We start from the raw sequence: 19,147 nt of genomic DNA, 5'->3' as shown, positions 1-19,147 counted from the left end.
ACTTCTACTTCAATGTAAAGTGTATTCTCAGTGTTTGTGCACTAGAGGCTTCAAGTTTCCACATCACACTTGTGTGCAGTATAGTGGACCATGATTGGCTCCAAACTAGCTGAGATGCCACAAATCCTGCTCGTAGGTTTACATTTTAAACTGAGATTTAAGGTGAGCTGAGAGAGTCTTTCCTCCTTCAGCTGAGACTTAAAGCAACACATGATCACATCTTATGGGATGGATGGAAAAGATGGTAAAAATTCCTGTTTATGATTTAGTCAGCAGTGGGTTTTTTGGGAAATGTAATTCTAATTTTTCCACACATAGCACAGTTTAAAAGCCATGTTCTTGTTGTGCTGTGGTTTAGTAATATGTTTAAATAACAACAACGTAACAACAAAAGCGTCAATGTATTAACCATCTAACTACATATTTTACCTAACTTTCCTTTCCTGTCCCTTTCCAGAATGCCGTGCGTCATAACCTCAGCCTGCACAAGTGTTTTGTGCGGGTGGAGGGAGGGAAGGGAGCTGTGTGGACGGTGGATGAAACAGAGTACCAGAGAAGGAAGGGACAGAAGTATCACAGGTATGACTCAGGTGTCGGTTGTGGGCAGATATTGTGCTGAATCTGGATTTGTTTCACTCCAGTTTCTTCATTCAAAGGAATCCTTGAAGCTGCTTCAGTGCTGGCACTGCAGGAAAAAGGAGGGCACAAAGAGAAGTGGAAGAAAGGAAGAAGTAGGGAAGTTGTGGAGAAAATAGGGGGGATCAGGAGGGAAGACAGGAGGTAGTTATGAAATGTGGGTAGAGAAGGAAAGAGGTAGGGAGGAAAAGTAAGAACCAAGGAGGTAAAGGAGGAGGTATGGAAGCAAAAAGGAGGCTGAGAAGGAAAAGAAGTGTGGAAGGAATACAGGAGATAGAAGGGATGAGATGGAGGATGGAGCATGTGTCCTGAGTGAGCAGTTAAAATCAATTATTAAGCAGATTGAAATTCAACAGCAAATGTCTTCTCATATTAATAAGATAGTAAAAAATAAATGGCATGAGTGTATATTTACTCTGTGTGTGTTTGTGTGCGTGTCTTTTCAGGGACTGTCCTGTGAAGTGGCTCACATCGTATTATTGACCTCTGAACAACCAACAGGTGGCAGCACTGAGTTGTTCCTTTGTAACCCAGCATCTGGAGTCACGTCCGCATGTTCTGCTTTACTGTATACACAGCTGCATGATGAACTGAAGAATGTGTTTTGTTAAAAAAAAAAAAAAAAATGTTTGCCCTCTTTGTAATGTGAAGATATTTTGTACCTGGCAGCAGTTCTTGTTCTCTCTCTCTCTCTCTCTCTCTCTCTCTCTCTCTCTCTCTCTCTCTCTCTCTCTCTCTCTCTCTCTCTCTCTCTCTGTGTGTGTTTTGAAGTGAAATAAATTGAGCAAACATTTGTGGGTGTTTTGTCTTCAGCATATTCATAAAAATATGTAACATATTCATAAACTTGCATACTTGCAGGTATGTCTTCCCATGTTTACACCATCCCACGTAATCCCGCTGTATGGTGTGCAGAGAGCAGACTGTCCTGTACTTTGTCATCTGCTCTTTTTAGAACAATGATGTTGGCTTTCACAAAAACAATCTGAAAGTGGGTCATCAACCTCTTCAACTCCTCTCCCACACATCAACTGTAACCCATGTAAATAGTTCCACAGCAGCTGTTTGTTATTACCATACAGTGTTCAATGACTTGACGAAATGACTGAAATTGAACATACGTTTACATTTAACATATATATGCATATATATTGGCTGGCATAATGTACATCTGCACTGAGTATGAACTGGAAGTCATCTACTAATGTGGTTGAGAATGACTGAACAAGGATCCTGTGGGACTTCCAGATCCAGACTGACTGTGACAATACAGTTATATCAAAGGATCTAGGAGCAGACACTGAGACAGTGGGTAGTGGTAGTGTTCTTATGCTATGGATGATTAGGTAGATGGGAAGCAGCTGTGCAACAGGCAGCAGGTCCACTAAATTAGGCTATATAGATGTAGACGTAGCAATCCAGAGCGACAGAAACATCAGGAAGAAGGAACAAGAGAAGTTCGAAAAATATAAAGGGCTGAAAGAGGAGCTAGAAAAGATGTGGGTGAATAGGTAAGTAATGGGAGCACTGGGGACTGTGACCCACAAACTGGGAGGGTGGCTCCAGCAGATTCCAGGTACAACTGAGGTCTCTGTCCGGAAGAGTGCAGTCCTAGAACAGCTAAGATACTGCACAGAACCCTCAAACTCCCAGGCCTCTGGTAGAGGATCCGAGCTTGAAGAAGACACACCACTACCATTTTCAACAAATCTCCTGAGAGGATCCAAACCAACAATGTGTTAGTTTGCTCTACTACAATAGTCACCAATTAAATCAGACACCAGAGTCCAAACACTGAAAATAAATTTTGAATTCATTGCTGTATTGTCACTGAAAGTTTAAAATAATTTCATTACTAACTACTACTACACTGATTCCATAAATTTTAGACTTAACATATGTCCACTTTTAGGCCAACAGAAAACAACAAATATTAAGTTTTTCCTATTATTCTGCTATATTAGTAACTGTTACAGTATAGTCAGAATCTTATCCTAGTAGTGTGAAGCAGTGTTTAGAAATAAAATAAAAACAAATACCATTTACAGATGACATTTACAGAAACAATTGTAATTAAACAATTAACAGAATAAATATAATATGGAAAGTTCAATTAATGCAAAGTTAACTTTACTTATTTATATATTTATTTATTTTTGGGAGAGGCTGTGATAAAATAAGATGATAATGTAAGGTGTTTCTTTATTGACACCCCTTGGGAGAAATTCAAATTGACACTGCAGTACAGTGGAGGGAAAAAAGTAGCAGCATTAATGAGTAGTAATCTCATTAATGTATTTTTCCCAGTGTATTGTATGCAGTTCACACTCCAGCCTGCAAGTGTCGCTAGCGCTGCAGCAAGAAACTCATCGCTTCCTGTAAACAAGAACAACCTGGAAACAGCATAGGCTTTACTGTATATGAGTAGTAATGTTGTTATAAGTGTAATATCTTCTGATAAACCTCAGACTTTAGAACAAGAACAATGGCAGACGAAGCTCCTTTCCAGTTTCTACATAACGAAGTGATACAGTACATTTACAAGACAGCAGAAAGCGGAGAGACGGTAAGAAACGGCTTGTTTTATGAAGCTGAACAGTCTATTCTCGGTTCATGTCGGTTATTCATCACTTCTGCTTTCTCTTTTATTCAGGAGAATGGACGAAATATCACCAGACTGGAGAACATGGGCTTCAGAGTGGGACAGGGGCTGATAGAGAGGTAACAAGCTTTAAATCACATACAGTAGAATGAATGGACTGTGTTGTTGTGTAAAGTCAATGAGATTCTTATCAGTGCAGGTTGTGTGTCAAACCAACAATGAACTCACACGCTTAGTAGTATTAAATATATTTAATTCCCTTGTGTTGTACAGCTGTTGTTCCAAAACTATTCAAATCACGTGACGTCGGTGAGACTCAACAGTGGCGTCACGTGTTTTAACAGTTAAATCAAACCCACAGGCACACACACACACACACACACACACAGGCAGAACATCTTTATTGTCATTCAGTCGCACACACACAGACATGTACAACGAAATGAAGTGCAGTGCAAAAGAACTAATAAATAATAAAAAAAAAAACAATATAAAATCACATAAAAACAGTATAAAACAAACCACTCACTTGTCCACATAACAATATTGCACACCATCAATCAATCAATCAATCAATCTTTATTTGTATAGCGCCAAATCACAACAAAAGTCATCTCAAGGCTCTATACACATAGAGCAGGTTTTAAACTGAACTCTTCAGGTTTTCATTTTAAAGAGACCCAACATTCCCACATGAGCAAGCACTTGGCAACAGTGGCAAGAAAAAAACTCCCTTTTAACAGGAAGAAACCTTAGACAGAACCAGACTCAAAGTGAGTGGCCATCTGCTTCGACCAGTTGGGGTCGAGAGGAGGAGGAGGAGGGAGAGCATAAGAGAGAGAAGCACATTGAAAAAACAATCACCATTGAAATTGGAAGAAGAGCACTTGTCAGCTAGTTGAAGGCTGGCACTGAGCTCAGACTCTGACACAAGTAGGACTGTCACAATCAAAAATGATCAAAGTCATGTCTATGTATCATATAAGTCCATATATAGACATGATGATGTTGATAATTATGTTATTGTATGACAAGTTGATGATGTAATTATTGTGACAGGCACAAAGACAAGTACAGATGAACCCTAACCCTGTTTGTCATCTTGGGTTTCAGTTAAAAAACCCAAACCCAGCTGATACAGTCTGAAGAACTGTGTAGACTTCAAATAATACCCAGTGATACATCTGGCTCAGTCTGTGTGGAATGAAGGACTCTTGGGCTTCATGTGAAGACTTTTTCCTTCTATGCAGGCTGACAAAAGACACAGCGCGGTTCAAAGATGAGCTGGACATCATGAAGTTCATCTGTAAAGACTTTTGGACCTGTGTGTTCAAGAAGCAGATCGACAACCTCCGAACCAATCACCAGGTAACACTTGGCTCGACTCTCTGTCATTTATTGTCATTGTCAATGGGGAGAAAATCCATCATCAACTATTTTGATTACTATTTTAATAAGTTTCCTAATTTCGATGATGTGAAGCCTTCATTTGTCATACTTGATAGTAAACTGAACATGTTTGAGTTTTGGATGGTTCAGATGTCAGCATGAAATGATAACAGGCTTTTTTCACTACTTTTCTGACATTTGTCGGCAAAGTGATGAATGATTAATCAATAAAATAATTGCCATATCAATCAATAATGAAAATAATAGTTGCAGCCTTACATAATATGTTCATGTCATTCACTCAAAGCCTGCAGGGCTGTACAGGCTCAGCTATGATGAACTGAAATCATTTAGTTTTAAACAGACCACGCTGTGTAAATATCATCTATATAATATCACTGCTGTCTGCTGTGTAGATGATGTCAGATCTGCTTTGTCATGTGTTTCAGGGTATCTATGTTCTTCAGGACAACAAGTTCCGATTACTGAGTCAGCTGTCAGCAGGGAACCAGTATATGGAACACGCCCCAAAGGTGGTTTAGCTTCATTTTATTTGGTTGTGTGTCAATCATTGCTTGATGCTGTCCTGTGATTGGACTCATGGGGTAATGTGTGGAGTGCGGTGGTCAATGAAGTCACCCCCCACTTAGTTCAGCAGCCCCCTTAGAAGCTTGTCAGGCTGAGAAAAATGAAGTGACTTTACTTTTCAGTTGCTTCTGTGCAGATATTGCACCAATATGTTTTTATTCATGTGTTTGTATTATTTATTTGTTATTTGTATTTATAATGTGACTTAGTGTCTATTTTATCTACCTCTGGGTCTAGTTTTGTAATGAAGCTCTGCTTGACTCAGGGAAACGCATTCATTGGAAAAGAATTCCAATGTACCTGTACTGTGATGTACCTTTGCAAATGGCAATAAAACTCTAATCTAATCTAATCTAATCTAATCATATTACTGTCATTCAATGCCAAAAAAGTTATTGTGTTTAGTGTTTAAAGTGTTTCACTACTTTTTATACAGTTACTATGGCGACATCTGCTGGACAACTTTAAAAAAAAATATTGTGTATAATGTGGACTGATGCCGATACTCATTAGGGAGTAAAAACATTCCAATATCTATCTATTGGCCAATAATCTCATATATTCAGCATACATATGGATTATCAAACACTTACGACAATGGTATGTAAGGAAGACCTGATATTTTACAGTCTAACAATAAACTTTATTGTACTAAAACAGTAAACTTCAGTGGAATTGAATAATTAGAAATAGCTTGAAATATTGAAAAAATACAGATGAAAAATATACATATATTAAACTTGAATTGAGAAGAAGGATTTAATATAAATAAATAAAAAGCTCCCTATAGGGAGCTTTTTATTTATTTATAGGCTTCAATATATATAGTTGTATATATACAACTATATATATTGAAGCCTATCGGACAACATATACACCAATACCGTTTATGTGTGATATGCTGATATCGGCCAATAACATCAGCTGACCAATATATGGTCAGGCTACAGTATAATGTCCTGTAGTCCAGACAGAGAGTTTTAACAGGGATGAATACGTTAAAGTTTATAAAGTTTGGACAGGATCCGGATTCAGACAGCTCAAATGCTCTTTAATACAGTCAGTGATCCTCGCATCATAGAATAAATTAAATTGTTAATTGGATTCTGTGTGTTTTTCAGTACACCCAGTCACAATACTGTGTATTTAAACAGAGTAGACTCTATATCATGTCTATATGGATGTCATCTTTACTCATCACATGAACAAGTTACGGACTGTTTGTATCTCTGCAGTATCTGGCCTTCTCCTGTGGCCTGGTGAGAGGAGGTCTGTCCAACCTGGGAGTGAAGAGTATAGTAACCGCTGAGGTGTCTGTCATGCCTGCATGTAAGTCACCCATCACTCATCCAGCATCCAATCACAGACACTCAGAAAGATTACTCGTGATCATGGAAACAACAGTTTGATGAAAACATATTTCTACCACATTATTGTCTGCTGTTACTCCATCCACTGAGGAATGGGAATGGGTTTTTTGCTTTCTGAGTTGTAACATAATTGATTGATGGTGTTCCACTAGTAAAATCCTCACACCACCCTGTCTTTATAGCTCAGAATACAACCTACTACAAATTTTTTCTAGATGCCATAGAGAGGTGTTTGTAGTCTGGGCTTGTTTTAGGCCCTGTCCACGCCGCCTGTGCAAAATCTGAGGTCTCCTGGACCTTTGTATGTGGCAACATCATCTTGGACATTTGCAATATCTTTAAATGGGGTGGTCAGGATTGCCAAATGTCCAGTCCCATTTCTCCCAATCCCAATGACTTTCAATAGAAATTTAATAAAGTATCTACCTTGTTATTGACTTGGTATGAAATTGATCTATGTCCCATGATGGAGGCTGCTCTTAAAAGCTGATCTGGTTCTACATTCAATGGGTTTTCTTGAAAGAAACTAGCTTTCCAAAGGGTAAACTCCCTTTTGTAGGACAAATGGAGTGCTGGGGTACTCAGTATAAAATAATGCCTAATTGTTTTTATTATTTTGAGAACTACAGCTGTGTTTAAGAAAATGTGCTTAAGCAATTGAGAAAGCATGAAAGATCACATGTAGACCTGCAGCTTGCACACACAGACATACATGAGCCCAACATACTATAGGGCTGTTGTATATCTAATATTCTGTCCTGCCCACTGTTTGAATTGGATTGTAAAAAACATTACAGACACATTTAGGTAGGAGGAAATATGAGGGTTTATTTTTAGAATCTAGAGTCTAAAGTGTGGACGACCTTTGTCTTTCTTCTCTTTCTGTCCTTTAATATCTCTGCAGGTAAATTCCAGGTCATGATCCAGAAAATGTAGCAACTCCTGCAGAGGCTGCTCTCGCTCTACATTCTCTTTTGCCTTCATTTATCCTTGAGTTTGTGGCATTAAAGGGAAATAGTACCTATCTCCATCAGCACAATCTGTTTCTCTACACTTTGAGGTATAAACAAACTTTTGCCAATTCTCACTGTAATCGTCAAACGTCAGAGCCTCAGAGGAGTGTTTCCTGTTGACACACTATTACTTTAATATGAGAGGTCAAACACTTTCCAGTGGTTCTTGTTAAATGACTTTGTGATGGATATTGTCATTGTAGAAGAGCCCTCTGGTGGCACAATGATTGAACTGCATGATGTCAGTTTGAAGTCATACACAGTATGAACTGTATATATATGTCTTTATGCATATATATATATATATATATATATATATATGTATATGTGTGTGTGTGTGTGTGTGTGTATGTGTATACATATATGATCAGTAATATGAAAAAATCATATGTTAACCCAGCTGTTCTAGTTAATCTATGATCATAACGCTATTTTAAATTTCGTTTTCCAGAAATCCATTTTATGTTCGAAGTTTATCATGAGACATGTATTCTAATCATCATCTGTTTGTTAAATTATGTTTTATATTTTATTGATTTTTGCTATATATACAAAAACAAACATTATCCCAGAAGAAATTCATATGTTTAAAAAAATAATGAATAGCAGTATCTAGACCAAAAAACAGGGCCCAGAGTCCATCCACCAGCCCACCTCAGCAGATAACACAACATGGTGACTGTTGAAGGCAAAGCGAGTTCACAAGAAGAATATCTTCCTCACACATGCCAAAAACAGTTCAGATAAACAGATGAGTAAATGGATGAAAAAAAGTCTCCCCACAGTATGAAGACACTGACTGTAGCAATGATGATGGGCAGAAATCCTGCTGAAGCAATAACATGAAATTGTTTGTTTTTTATTGAAGTTGTTGGTTTGAACCTGGATGTCAGGTTGAGTCAGTTACAATAAATTCTAATGTGAAATAAGCTTTGGTTGTCTCAATCTCTGGTTTACATTAATGTTCATTTTCTGAGTAAACAAGCTTAGTTAGATATTCTATCAAACAGATCTCAGAAAATATAAATAATCAATCAGTTGATAGTGTGCACCACCTGCAGCACCAACAGGATACAGACAAGAGGTTCTTCTCTGAAAACAGTTGAGACTGAACCAAAATAGTGAAAGTGCAGGTTTACAACCTGAATATACACCAAAATAAGGTGAAATAGGTGAATATATGTGCAGAGTTGATGATAATTCTTTGAGTTTCTCACTATAGCGACCCAGTGAGTAATGTGTCATTCTTCTTGTTCCTTTAATGTGATGTTCTCTGTGCAGAATGATACCAAAGCACATTGGTGGACATTTAAAAAAAATTGAAAAGAGCCCCTAAGGGGACATGGGCAAAAACATACATATTTATCAGGGCCACATTTTATTACGTTCTGTGATGGAAATGCTAAAGGTGCACAAGTATATTTGCATATCAATGTTTACATGTACATTTTCGCTTGACACTTTATGGCAGAGATCAGCAATTTAACCATGAATCAGATTTCTTTCAGCACAGTTTATTTGGGGGCCTGCATTGTACAGGCACAGTGAAAACTTGTGTTTAAAAAATCTAGTTAAAAACCGTTTTAAGGTTGTACCTGAGGCCAGATGTAATTTCCCATCAGTACTCCACACAGTAAACAGAGGCCTGCTTCATTTATGGTTGACGCTGAAGTACTGTTATCAACACAAATCTGTCCTTATCTGATAGGACAAAATATGTTATATAACTATATGTGTATAAGAGGTTACAAGCTCATAGGGATTTAGATGAGCCTCTTCTTTACATTGTTGTCTGCTGTAGATTAATGAAGAGTCATGTAAAAGATTTTATGCCGTCCATTAAAAAACCTTAGCTGGCATTTGGGTGCCAGATGTTTTTGTTGAAGGACCAGATTTGGCTCATGGGCCACTATCTACCCACCACTACTTTATGGACACTTGAACACTTATAATACAATGAGTGAGTTTCATTTAGCAGTAGTTACATTATTGCTCAGAGAAAACATGTTTAAATATTTCCCAGATGGGTTTGAGTCTTGAAACATTTGACCATTTGACATTTCAAATCTGTTTTTTGCTCTTTCTAAGTCACACTGTAGGCACTTGAAAGTTGAAGAGCAATACTACTACATTGTCCATTAACCATCTTACTGAAACCGTTTATACAATAGTGTAACAGATTTGCTTTGCCTGTGCTAGTTATCTAGCAGAGGATCAACTTTCAGAGATTTCTCAGGCTGGACTAAATGACAAAATTGGTAAAATTATTATTGGTATTATGAGCAGTACAATATTGAATAGATAATGTTAAAATACAATATAATCACATTAACCTTAGAAAGGGAGACTTTCATCACACTGACCACACACAACCACTGACCACATAGTCAAATATAGCCATTTGTTTGCAATATCATGTCTTCCACTGCATTTGTCCTTGACACAGCCCCCAGCTGAAAACAAATTCCTGTTTTTATGAAGTAAAATATGGTTTGCCAGCTATCCTCATCACCTTGTAAGTGTTGAGTCCTGGGGAATCAAATCCCGGTGACACACCTTTCTTGTTGAAAACATAAAAGTTAAAGAGCTGTCTGTCCTGTATCTCCAGGGAGACTGAGGCGCTGTTAACCTTCAGCTTGCAAGGGTATGGGTTCTCAAACACCACCTTGAACACCCTGTCCTGGAGGTAGTCCAGCCAGATAGTTCTGTACTTGGACGGCACAGTTGTGTCCACCTGTGGTCCAAACTGCTGCATGACCAGCACTCCATCTGAGCCCACTTTAATCTCATAGAAAGTCATATTCTTGTAAGTGAAAAAGCCCATGTATGGAGCTGGGTCAGGTGGTGGTCTGAGAGTTCGTCGAGCGTCCCTGAAAGCGCCCTCCACTGCAGGGATGAGGTAGCTGTAGGCCTGCCTCACAAGGTCCTGGTCTGCTGGCCGAACCCCAGCCATCAGGATCACTAGCCCCAGCTTGAGCCGTGGAACCAGGGAGAGGGTGGTCGCATAGCCGTCCAGGTCGCCATCTTTTCTTACCACATCATAGCCAAGCTGCTCATTGATCTCCCATGGTGTGCCGGTGGAATTGGCAAAGTATCCACTTTGGCATTTGAAAACCGGTGTCATCATGGTGTTCAGAGTGTCCTGGCGTAGCAGCATCCCGCCGTATACACCGAGAAGAGCCATCATGAGCTTTGCCATGTCAGCTGCCGTGGAATACATCTGGCCCGCAGGTCGATACCAGCCTAGGTTGTAGAGGGGAGCTGGCTGGCCATTGCTGTAGACGCCCACAGCCATCTGTCTCTGAATAGTTGGAGTTATGTTGAAACCAGTATCCTCCATGCTGAGACGCTCCAGAATGTTTTCTGACACCCAGCTCTCAAAGTCAGAACCAGTCACCTTTTGTGCCAGGATGTTTGCCAACAAGGAGAAGGCAACATTGCTGTAGTGGCATCTGAGGGAAAAGAGACAGTCATGTCGTGTCAGGTTTGAAAGTTCCCTGTGGTTGCAAAGTACCAAATGGATCCTTGTTGTCAATAGTATTTCCATTTTTAACTGACTGTTTAAAGTAAGCAAAAATAGATCAAAACAGGAAGAACAGAGTCTTACTTGGTGCCTGGATCTGCCACAAGGAGATCATCCTGTAACAAATTAAGGGCCGCCTGCGTGTCTCCACTCCAAAGGAGATTAGTTGACCTTAATCTTCGGGGTAACCCTGTAAAAACATTAAATAATACTGTTTCCATGTATTCATGAATAAAATACTGCTTTAAAGGTGTAATGTGTAGAATTTGGTGGTATATAGTGGAACGGATTTGGCAGAAACAGAATATAATATCCATATCCTCGTCCATGAAGCCCGCCATGTTGCACTGCCATGTTTCTACAGTAGCCGAGAACAGACAAAACACGGGTTCTAGAGAGGGCCTGCTAGTTTTTGCTAGTTTTGCAGCCACCATAGATTCTCCCATATGGTTGAAATGGGAGGGGTATTCAGTTGGTTGTGATCTGTAACCTCACGACTAGATGCTACTAAATCCTGAATTAATTGAATTAATTTGCTCTGAAATTGTATTTGATCCTCCCTGAAAAATCCACTCTATATATGCTTCTGGTCATTGAGGAAAAGCAATTAAGTGCTCCATGAATATCACATCAGTTACCACTTTTAAATCAAAAACTTCACAACCGTACATGTTTAAAATAATAGAGAAATGAAAACACCAGCAATCAAGATGACATCTTCCTCAGGTAAATACTGCTATTTATATATCTCTGTCACATTAGCTTGGTATTTACGCATCAACTTTCTAAATGTAGCTGTCTTTATAGCTACATTTGTGAGAAGTGACCTACAGGCCCCACTGAAATAGAAATAAACTATGCCATGTTTCCAAAATAAGGTTAGCTGCAGAAGAGAAACCTGGAAATCTGCTACATAAATACACAGATTTAGAGTAACCAGGTTACTTAAGTGTATGTAAATGTGTCTTCCGGTTACGCATGTAACCTCATCTCTCTGAGTAACCTGGTTACCTGAGTGCATGCAAACATACTTTAGGTCTTCATTCTTACCATGGCTGTGAGGATTACAGTATCGGTTTGTTGTTTGGTCCACACTAAAACATTCCAGACTTTGCTGATCTTTGGCACACCTCTGACCTTTCATCAAGATGTCAAATCTTTCAGCCTCAATTATTGGATACCATTATATTTTGGCACACACTTGTTTTTCCCCCTTGGGATAAATAACTTGTGATCTGCTGACTTTCCATCTTGTGCTACCATGTCAACATTTTTATTGGTCTACTTTGGTTGTATGTTAATGTGGTATTTAACATTTCCAACAGTAATTGTAAAGTAAGTGATCTCTTATGCCCAGTAGGCTATCTGTCAGATTGTGACATGGTTTGAATCTGTGTCCTCAGACAGTTTAGATCAACTTCTCCTCAGCAGGGATTCCCCCTCTCATAATCCCTCCATTCCATTCTGAGAGCACAGAGCAGATTAGCTATATCTCCAGCCAAAGGTCAGTGTAATTATAGCTTCTCTCTATGTTCATGTGAACCCAGGTTGGTTAAGGTGCTGTAGTAGGTGGTAAAGACGTGTCCTCATCAGGATTAACACAGTGTTGAGCGTGAGAGTCCAGACCTACATTTTGACGAATGTGCTTCCTTCACAACCTGCTGTGGAGCTTTTTGACTGCCATGTAATGAAGTGACAGGAAGTGTAACCACCAGTTACATAATGTAACCTCTTTGCTATAAACTCACCACCTCAAGCAATGATAACCATCATTTTCCTTTTTCTACATTCATATGAGATAATAAGTGGTCATCTGTATTCATGACGGTAACATGGTAACCGTTGAGTCCCTGTCTGTAATTGCAGGGGCATCAAATTAGCCAGTCTTCTGTTGATTTAACAGGATCTGTGAATCAGAGTTTATTACTGACATGTATTCTTTATATTCTTCTCATTTAGATAGCTGGTCATTAATAAAACACGCCTGTCACACTCTGATTTAATTTAAAAGACTGGAAGAAATTCTAGCTGTGTGAAGCTCATAATCTAAGTTTTTCAGATTTGTTGATTCACGTCTAAACTCATTTTCCAGACTGTATTTTGCTATGTTGTACACAATTTAATTATAATCAAGGGTGTTTCTGCTGTATTGTCTTTGACCCACTATGTATACGTGACACACACAATTACTTAAGCAGTAACTAATTCTGTACTTGCTTTTTCAAACCCCCATGCATAGACAAGCTGCTATTAGATACTGATTATGTAATTGGCTGTGTATTTAATGTGTATTTGTAGGAAAACTATACCTACTGGGGCCAAATCATTCCCGAACACTGAACTTCTAACTCAGTACAACGTTAATGCAACGAATGATGTCGACCCTCAAAGAGTTTAAGATATTGATAATGAGATTACAGCTGAAAAAACTGTTGTGGCGTCACATCCTCTTGGTTTCTCTTCATAATGTTTGTTCAGTCTGCTGCTGAGCTTACTTCACATTCTGATAAACTGTCTCCATTTTTCATGTGCTTAATCGCATCATGTAAATGTACAGTGTTCATTTCAATGGGCCTGCACACAACCATGGTTACCACATTTTCTGAAACAGTCAGTCAGACAAACACATACACTTTACAAAGATACTCATTTCTGTGTCATTTCATTCTGTGTCTACAACAGAATGCAACACAATGAATACCTTTGGGGAAAGACTGCCTGGAAGTGTGCTCAGTGTTTCTCATTTATAAGATTTATCATTGTAAGACTACAAAGATTGAGAGAGTGAGATCAGGGAGCCTGCAGATATTACAGATAGTCTCCAGAATGAACATTACTGAGCTATTTAATTCTTGTAGGTTTCCTGAAGTAACATTAAGCCAAGTGATAGAGCTAATCTCAAACAAGCCTAATGTTGGTCCTAGCCTGATTTGACTGTTGTTTTAATTTTCATGTAGTTTCATGCTTGTGTTTGCCAATTTCTTTACTGAAATGTTCTTTCTCAGTAGCCAGTGACAACTCTGTCCCACTCATACCATATTAGATCAACAGAAAGCTGCAGTTGCTAAGAGTAGTTAGCAATTAGTTGTCCAACTAATCTGTGCAGCTGTGTCCATCTCATCCATCATTGGTACATTTTTGCATAATTTTGTTGAATGTAGCTATGTAGTAAAATGTTGTCCATTCTTAGTCCCGCCTACCAAGCTTCAATTGGTCAACTGTTTTTCTAATCAGTAGAAACCCTCATTATTTATATAGCACAGCATCAGACCTGTTGTAAACAATCACAGATGAGGGAATTGAATCAGAGGTCTGGAGTGAGACTACAAAGTTCTGCTTTTTCATGTAGATGAATCACTACGTCATTAAGATAAATAGAGTGGTTACCAGAGAGATGGCTGGCCATCCTGCGTAGGGTGAGCTCAGGCAAGCGGCTCCTGCCTGATGAGGATACTGGCCGTCCACTTTTCCCCAGCGGGTTCTTGATGGTGAAGTTGTCTGCGTACTTCCCCACAGGGTCATCAAGAGAGTCCACCAGGCCATCCTCCCACAGCTTATACAGCATTAGAGTGGGGAAGATCTTTGACAGGCTCGCAATTCTGCAATCACAGCAATTGAAATGAGCATCACATGCGCTTATTTCTATTGATTAAATAAATGTATCGTGGTTTAATTATGCATAGAATTCCCACTGCTGCTGCTGCTGCTGCTGCTGCACATATTTAAGCACTTCATTTAGTAAGTGGTTCAGTCTCATTGATGATGGTTCTTTATGAAGCTTACTTAATAAAATGAAGCGCTAATCCTAACCTCTACAACTAATTCTAACTGTAAGCCTCAACTCAAATACAATATCCAATAGAAGAATTAGACTATGTGGCCAATATAATACCAATAATATTAATAACTGTAGCAATCAGGCAAATCCTCACTTCCCTTCTATCATATCTGTCATATTATATGTTAATCTTCTCCTCACTTGTTCTACACACTGTGTGATATTCACCTGTACACTGTGTACTCATTGGGTGCAGACGAGGAAGGATCACTGATGTTTTTCTTGCCAAAGTTTCCATTCCACAGCACAGAGTCATTTAAAACCACAATGGCTGATATCGCTGGCAGCTTTGTAGTGTGAATACTCTTCTTCAGTAGGACATCTATCTGTTAGGAGAAACTTTAGTTAAGTCTAACTATATCCAGAAATTGGTGTGATAATTCCAAATATTGCAAATAAGAGGAGATTTACCTTTTCTAAGGCCAACCTCAGGGATATGATGGGATGTCTGAGGGGCACAGGCTCAGGGTAGCGAGGGCACATTTCTTCTATGGCTGCTTCTTTTGTAAGCATTTCTATAGAAAGAGGGAGAAAGTCTGTCTCATCATGTATGATACATACAGACACAACCTTTCTATCTGTCATGGTAGCATATACATCCCAACTGCACAACTATATGTGTTCAGTAGAAACTCCCAATCAATTTAAGCCACTGTAGAATAAACAAATGTGTACCAATCACCAACAAATTGAGCTGTTGTCAAGCCTATAGTCAAGAACAACAAATTATTATTTGCATTATTGATTAATTTGACGAATATTTTCTCAATTAAATAGTTTAGTCAATGAAATGTAATTGTGAAAATGGGCATTCACAACTACTCTGATGTCCTCAGTTTGCTTGTCTTGTTTGACCAGTAGTACAAAATCAAAAATAGATATTCAATTTACTGTCAAATATGACCAGCCACATTTGAGAGGTTTGGACCAGAGACCGTTTGGCGTTTTTACTTGAAAAATGATTATCAACTATCATCCAATTAATGATTCCTTTCTTTTCGATTGACTAATCGATTGTCCAATTATTGCAACTCTACAATAGTCAGGTTAAAAGATCAACTTAAATTACCTCTGGGACCTGTTCAGTTTTGCTTTCTAGCTTTCTAGCAGTCAAAATACAACATGTACTGTAAATAAGATGGCTTAGGATTTCTTGAAAGATGCATCATTTCATTACCTGTGTGGCTGATTGAGACACGAGTGATTCTCAACTTCATGGTACACTTCATAACTCAAATTTCGTTTAATGAACCCATAACTATGTTGGATGAACTAAAAGAAAGTGCTAAGTTGAATTTAATTGAAACCACATCAATATGAACCATATGTTCTATGAACATGTTCAATTTAGCCGGACTCCGCCCCTACACAAACACACTTGACTTTCCAAAACTGGCACTAAACCCTACAGTGAGATCAGCTCTATTATATTTCAGATTGGACTGATATCATTAATTAATGATCTTTTCCTTTCCATCAATAATCTATCCATCTTGTGTGTTATATGCTTTTTCTCTTGTCTGGTTAAATCTTGCCAAACCTCGCTAATATCAGAGCACTGATGTTTGATTATTGACCCTTTATGAGTCGTTTTATATAGGTGTTCTCCACTTTTGTCCCTGTAGTCTAATAAGCACTGCTTTCTATTTCTCCCACTATTCTGTTACAACGTAAAAAACAAATGCCAAGCTTAAATACAGCATGACACATAAATCCCAGCTTGTTAAAGGGTTGTTTCACTATTTCTGTATAGAATATTTTTTACTGACATTCTAAAGTTACAGTACAGGGTTAACATGATCAAAAAGGCAGAAAAACATCTGTCTGCTTGGATGATTTATTCATTTTGATGACACCTTAACATGCCTGTCCTGTTACTCTAACACTAATGCATTATATATGATCTGAAACAGTGTCATGATACGACTGTTGGGGTGTTGAAGTGTCCTTAAGCAACACCTGAACTCCAAGTGAATGGTTGGATCAGAGGCAAATTGTTGCACTGTGGATATTAGAGCTAGATAAATGTAGCCATTTAAGACTTAGTGTATTCTGTTATTTGTGATATATCAGTACTGAATGCAGTTGTGTACTGTAACAAAATTAAGTACTAAAAGCATAGTTTATAGAAGTTGTAATAGCAGACAGAAGAATCCAGCATGTACAGATCAGCTATAAAACACCCTTAATGTACACTCCATTAAAAAACACTGTCAACCTGCTCTCATTTTCCTAGGACTATGAGTTTATAAAGTTAGGTGGTGTATTAGTGTGTGTTATTGATTCCAGACAGTCCACCCCCCAACTAAACTAAACTGCCCCTGAGCCAAATTCAGATTCCTGTCACACTGTAAGGCAGTGACTGTTGTCATTATCCAGGAGCACCCTGTTCTGCTCAGCTCCTCCCTCCCTCAGCAGAGTTAAAGTCTGCTTTAACGGGGGCTCGTAATCCCGCTTCCCCAGCTTTGTGTAATCCCTCTGCAGCGCCCGCAAATGAGCAATTACACCAAAGAGGCTAGAAAGTAGTTCCAGGGTTGGGTGAGCCATACTGTATGTCTTTTAAAAGTTCAAAGCGTGGGTGTCGAGAGGGTGTAAAGCTAAATAAACATCACCTGTCTTCAGTTTCGGCATTCTGTACTGCCATATGAAGCAGCAGGTCATGACCACAGAGAGCAGGAAGAAGACGACCATACCCAGCATGGTCCATTTCACCTTCATCTTGTTTACTGCTTGCTATGAGCAGCTAGGCAGGTCTAAAAAAGAAATGTTAATGTTAGTAAAAAGAATAGAAGAATGAGCGTATAAAGAACATAAAGCACATTCCTACATTTGACTTTTTTCTTTCACTCCATATCTGTGTTGAGTTAGGGTTAGGGTTAGGGTTAGGTTAGGGTTATCATGACAATAACTTCCACAAAGAGCAGCAGCAGGTCAGATCATTTAACTCACCAATTCTTGATCTTGTGATGGAGAAAAATGCTGAATTTAATTTCCTGGAAGGTCCTCAGGGGAGAAGCTATAGCCGGACTGCATGGAAGTCAGCTGTACTGCTCCTGAGCAGTCACTCGTCACAGACCACTACCTACATGCACTTAATCCTTACTGTGATCCCAGGCTCCCACTCCGTCGTGACATCATAATCTGCAGGGAGATCCAGCCAGCAGAGCCAAATGCAAAGAAACCTGCTAAGCACTTATCCTCAGCAATCAAATCATCTCACATCCTCTGGGGGGTTAATTCCACACATCCATCACTCATCCAGTGCTGGTTGCTCTTCATCGTCTCATGGTAGTAGGATGGGGGGAGGGTTAAGTATTATATAGAAATGAATGAAGAGTTACTAGATATGAACAAGCACAGATCTAATGGTGATATGTCAAAAAAGTGAACTCCCCTCTCTTTATCTTCATCCTCCTCACTGTTAAAATCTCTTTGTATGAGGCTCATCTTTCTGTTGTGATTGTGGGTTAGAGTGGAGGATTAAGATATTGGTCTGTGTGAGTGGGTGTGGTCTTTAATTAATTTCCTGAAAGTCTTCACATGGCATCATAGCACCCTCCTCCTCTTCGCTGTCAACTTGTGTGTTGACATTAGGGTTATGAAGTAAAGAGTGTCAAAGTTCAACTCTGAAGTTAAGAGATGGCACATGAGCAAAGCAGATCCACCAGAGCAGCTTTAAGTGGAAACTGTAAAGCCTCATTCTGCAAAACATGTTTTGCTAGGACAGCTTTTCTCTGTGAAAAGAGCAAAAATCTGGAACTCTCTACTTGAACGCTTGAAATTTGCTGCACACTTCATCATTTTCAAGAGACTCACAAAATCCTGGTTAATTCAGTATTTTGTACCGTGTACCATGTTTTACTTTGCTCATCTTCGTTTTATTCTATGCTATATTGTATTTATTACATTGATTTGCTTGTTTTAAATCCTTTTTTACTTTTTTATTTAACAAAAAACATATTTTAATCTCTCACTTTGACAAAAGCCCTTCTAGGGACAGGTGTTGCAAATTAACATTCACTATACACTAACACTTTGATATTGCATCAGATGATATTTGCATCAGATAGGTGATAGCTGGGAGAAAGAATCTGACAGTGACAGTAACTTTTTTGAGGTACTTTTACTTTAGTTTTATACTTTTCAGATTATTTTCTTTACATGGAATAATGTGTAAAAATCTTATAA

The 19,147-nt window shown here is 38.7% G+C and overlaps 3 protein-coding genes across 3 annotated transcripts in view; 2 read left to right on the top strand and 1 right to left on the bottom strand.

The window, feature by feature from the left end:
* The window catches only part of foxp3b (forkhead box P3b), a 30,640-nt gene extending 29,267 nt beyond the window's left edge, over positions 1-1,373 (top strand). The window contains exons 12-13 of the mRNA XM_053317169.1: positions 458-579; positions 1,083-1,373. Coding sequence (XP_053173144.1) covers positions 458-579; positions 1,083-1,119 — 159 coding nt within the window. The 3' untranslated portion in view covers positions 1,120-1,373. The remainder of the gene's footprint in view (positions 1-457; positions 580-1,082) is intronic.
* Positions 1,374-3,029: 1,656 nt separating this feature from the next.
* trappc6b (trafficking protein particle complex subunit 6B) lies at positions 3,030-7,901 on the top strand. Its single transcript, XM_053317061.1, has 6 exons — positions 3,030-3,202; positions 3,290-3,357; positions 4,489-4,606; positions 5,077-5,160; positions 6,451-6,544; positions 7,490-7,901. Exons 1-6 carry the CDS (start codon positions 3,122-3,124, stop codon positions 7,519-7,521), a joined length of 477 nt encoding a protein of 158 aa, XP_053173036.1. The 5' UTR covers positions 3,030-3,121; the 3' UTR covers positions 7,522-7,901.
* Positions 7,902-10,071: 2,170 nt separating this feature from the next.
* Positions 10,072-17,677, bottom strand: lactbl1a (lactamase, beta-like 1a). Its single transcript, XM_053317048.1, has 6 exons — positions 17,572-17,677; positions 15,371-15,474; positions 15,128-15,285; positions 14,509-14,720; positions 11,206-11,311; positions 10,072-11,050 (listed from the first exon to the last, which is right to left on the bottom strand). Exons 1-6 carry the CDS (start codon positions 17,675-17,677, stop codon positions 10,072-10,074), a joined length of 1,665 nt encoding a protein of 554 aa, XP_053173023.1.
* Positions 17,678-19,147: the final 1,470 nt, after the last annotated feature.

The sequence above is a fragment of the Scomber japonicus genome, chromosome 4, assembly GCF_027409825.1.
Source record: "Scomber japonicus isolate fScoJap1 chromosome 4, fScoJap1.pri, whole genome shotgun sequence".
Classification (NCBI taxonomy): domain Eukaryota; kingdom Metazoa; phylum Chordata; class Actinopteri; order Scombriformes; family Scombridae; genus Scomber; species Scomber japonicus.
Note: the sequence above shows the minus strand (reverse complement) of the source record. Positions and strands in the feature narration are given on the sequence as shown.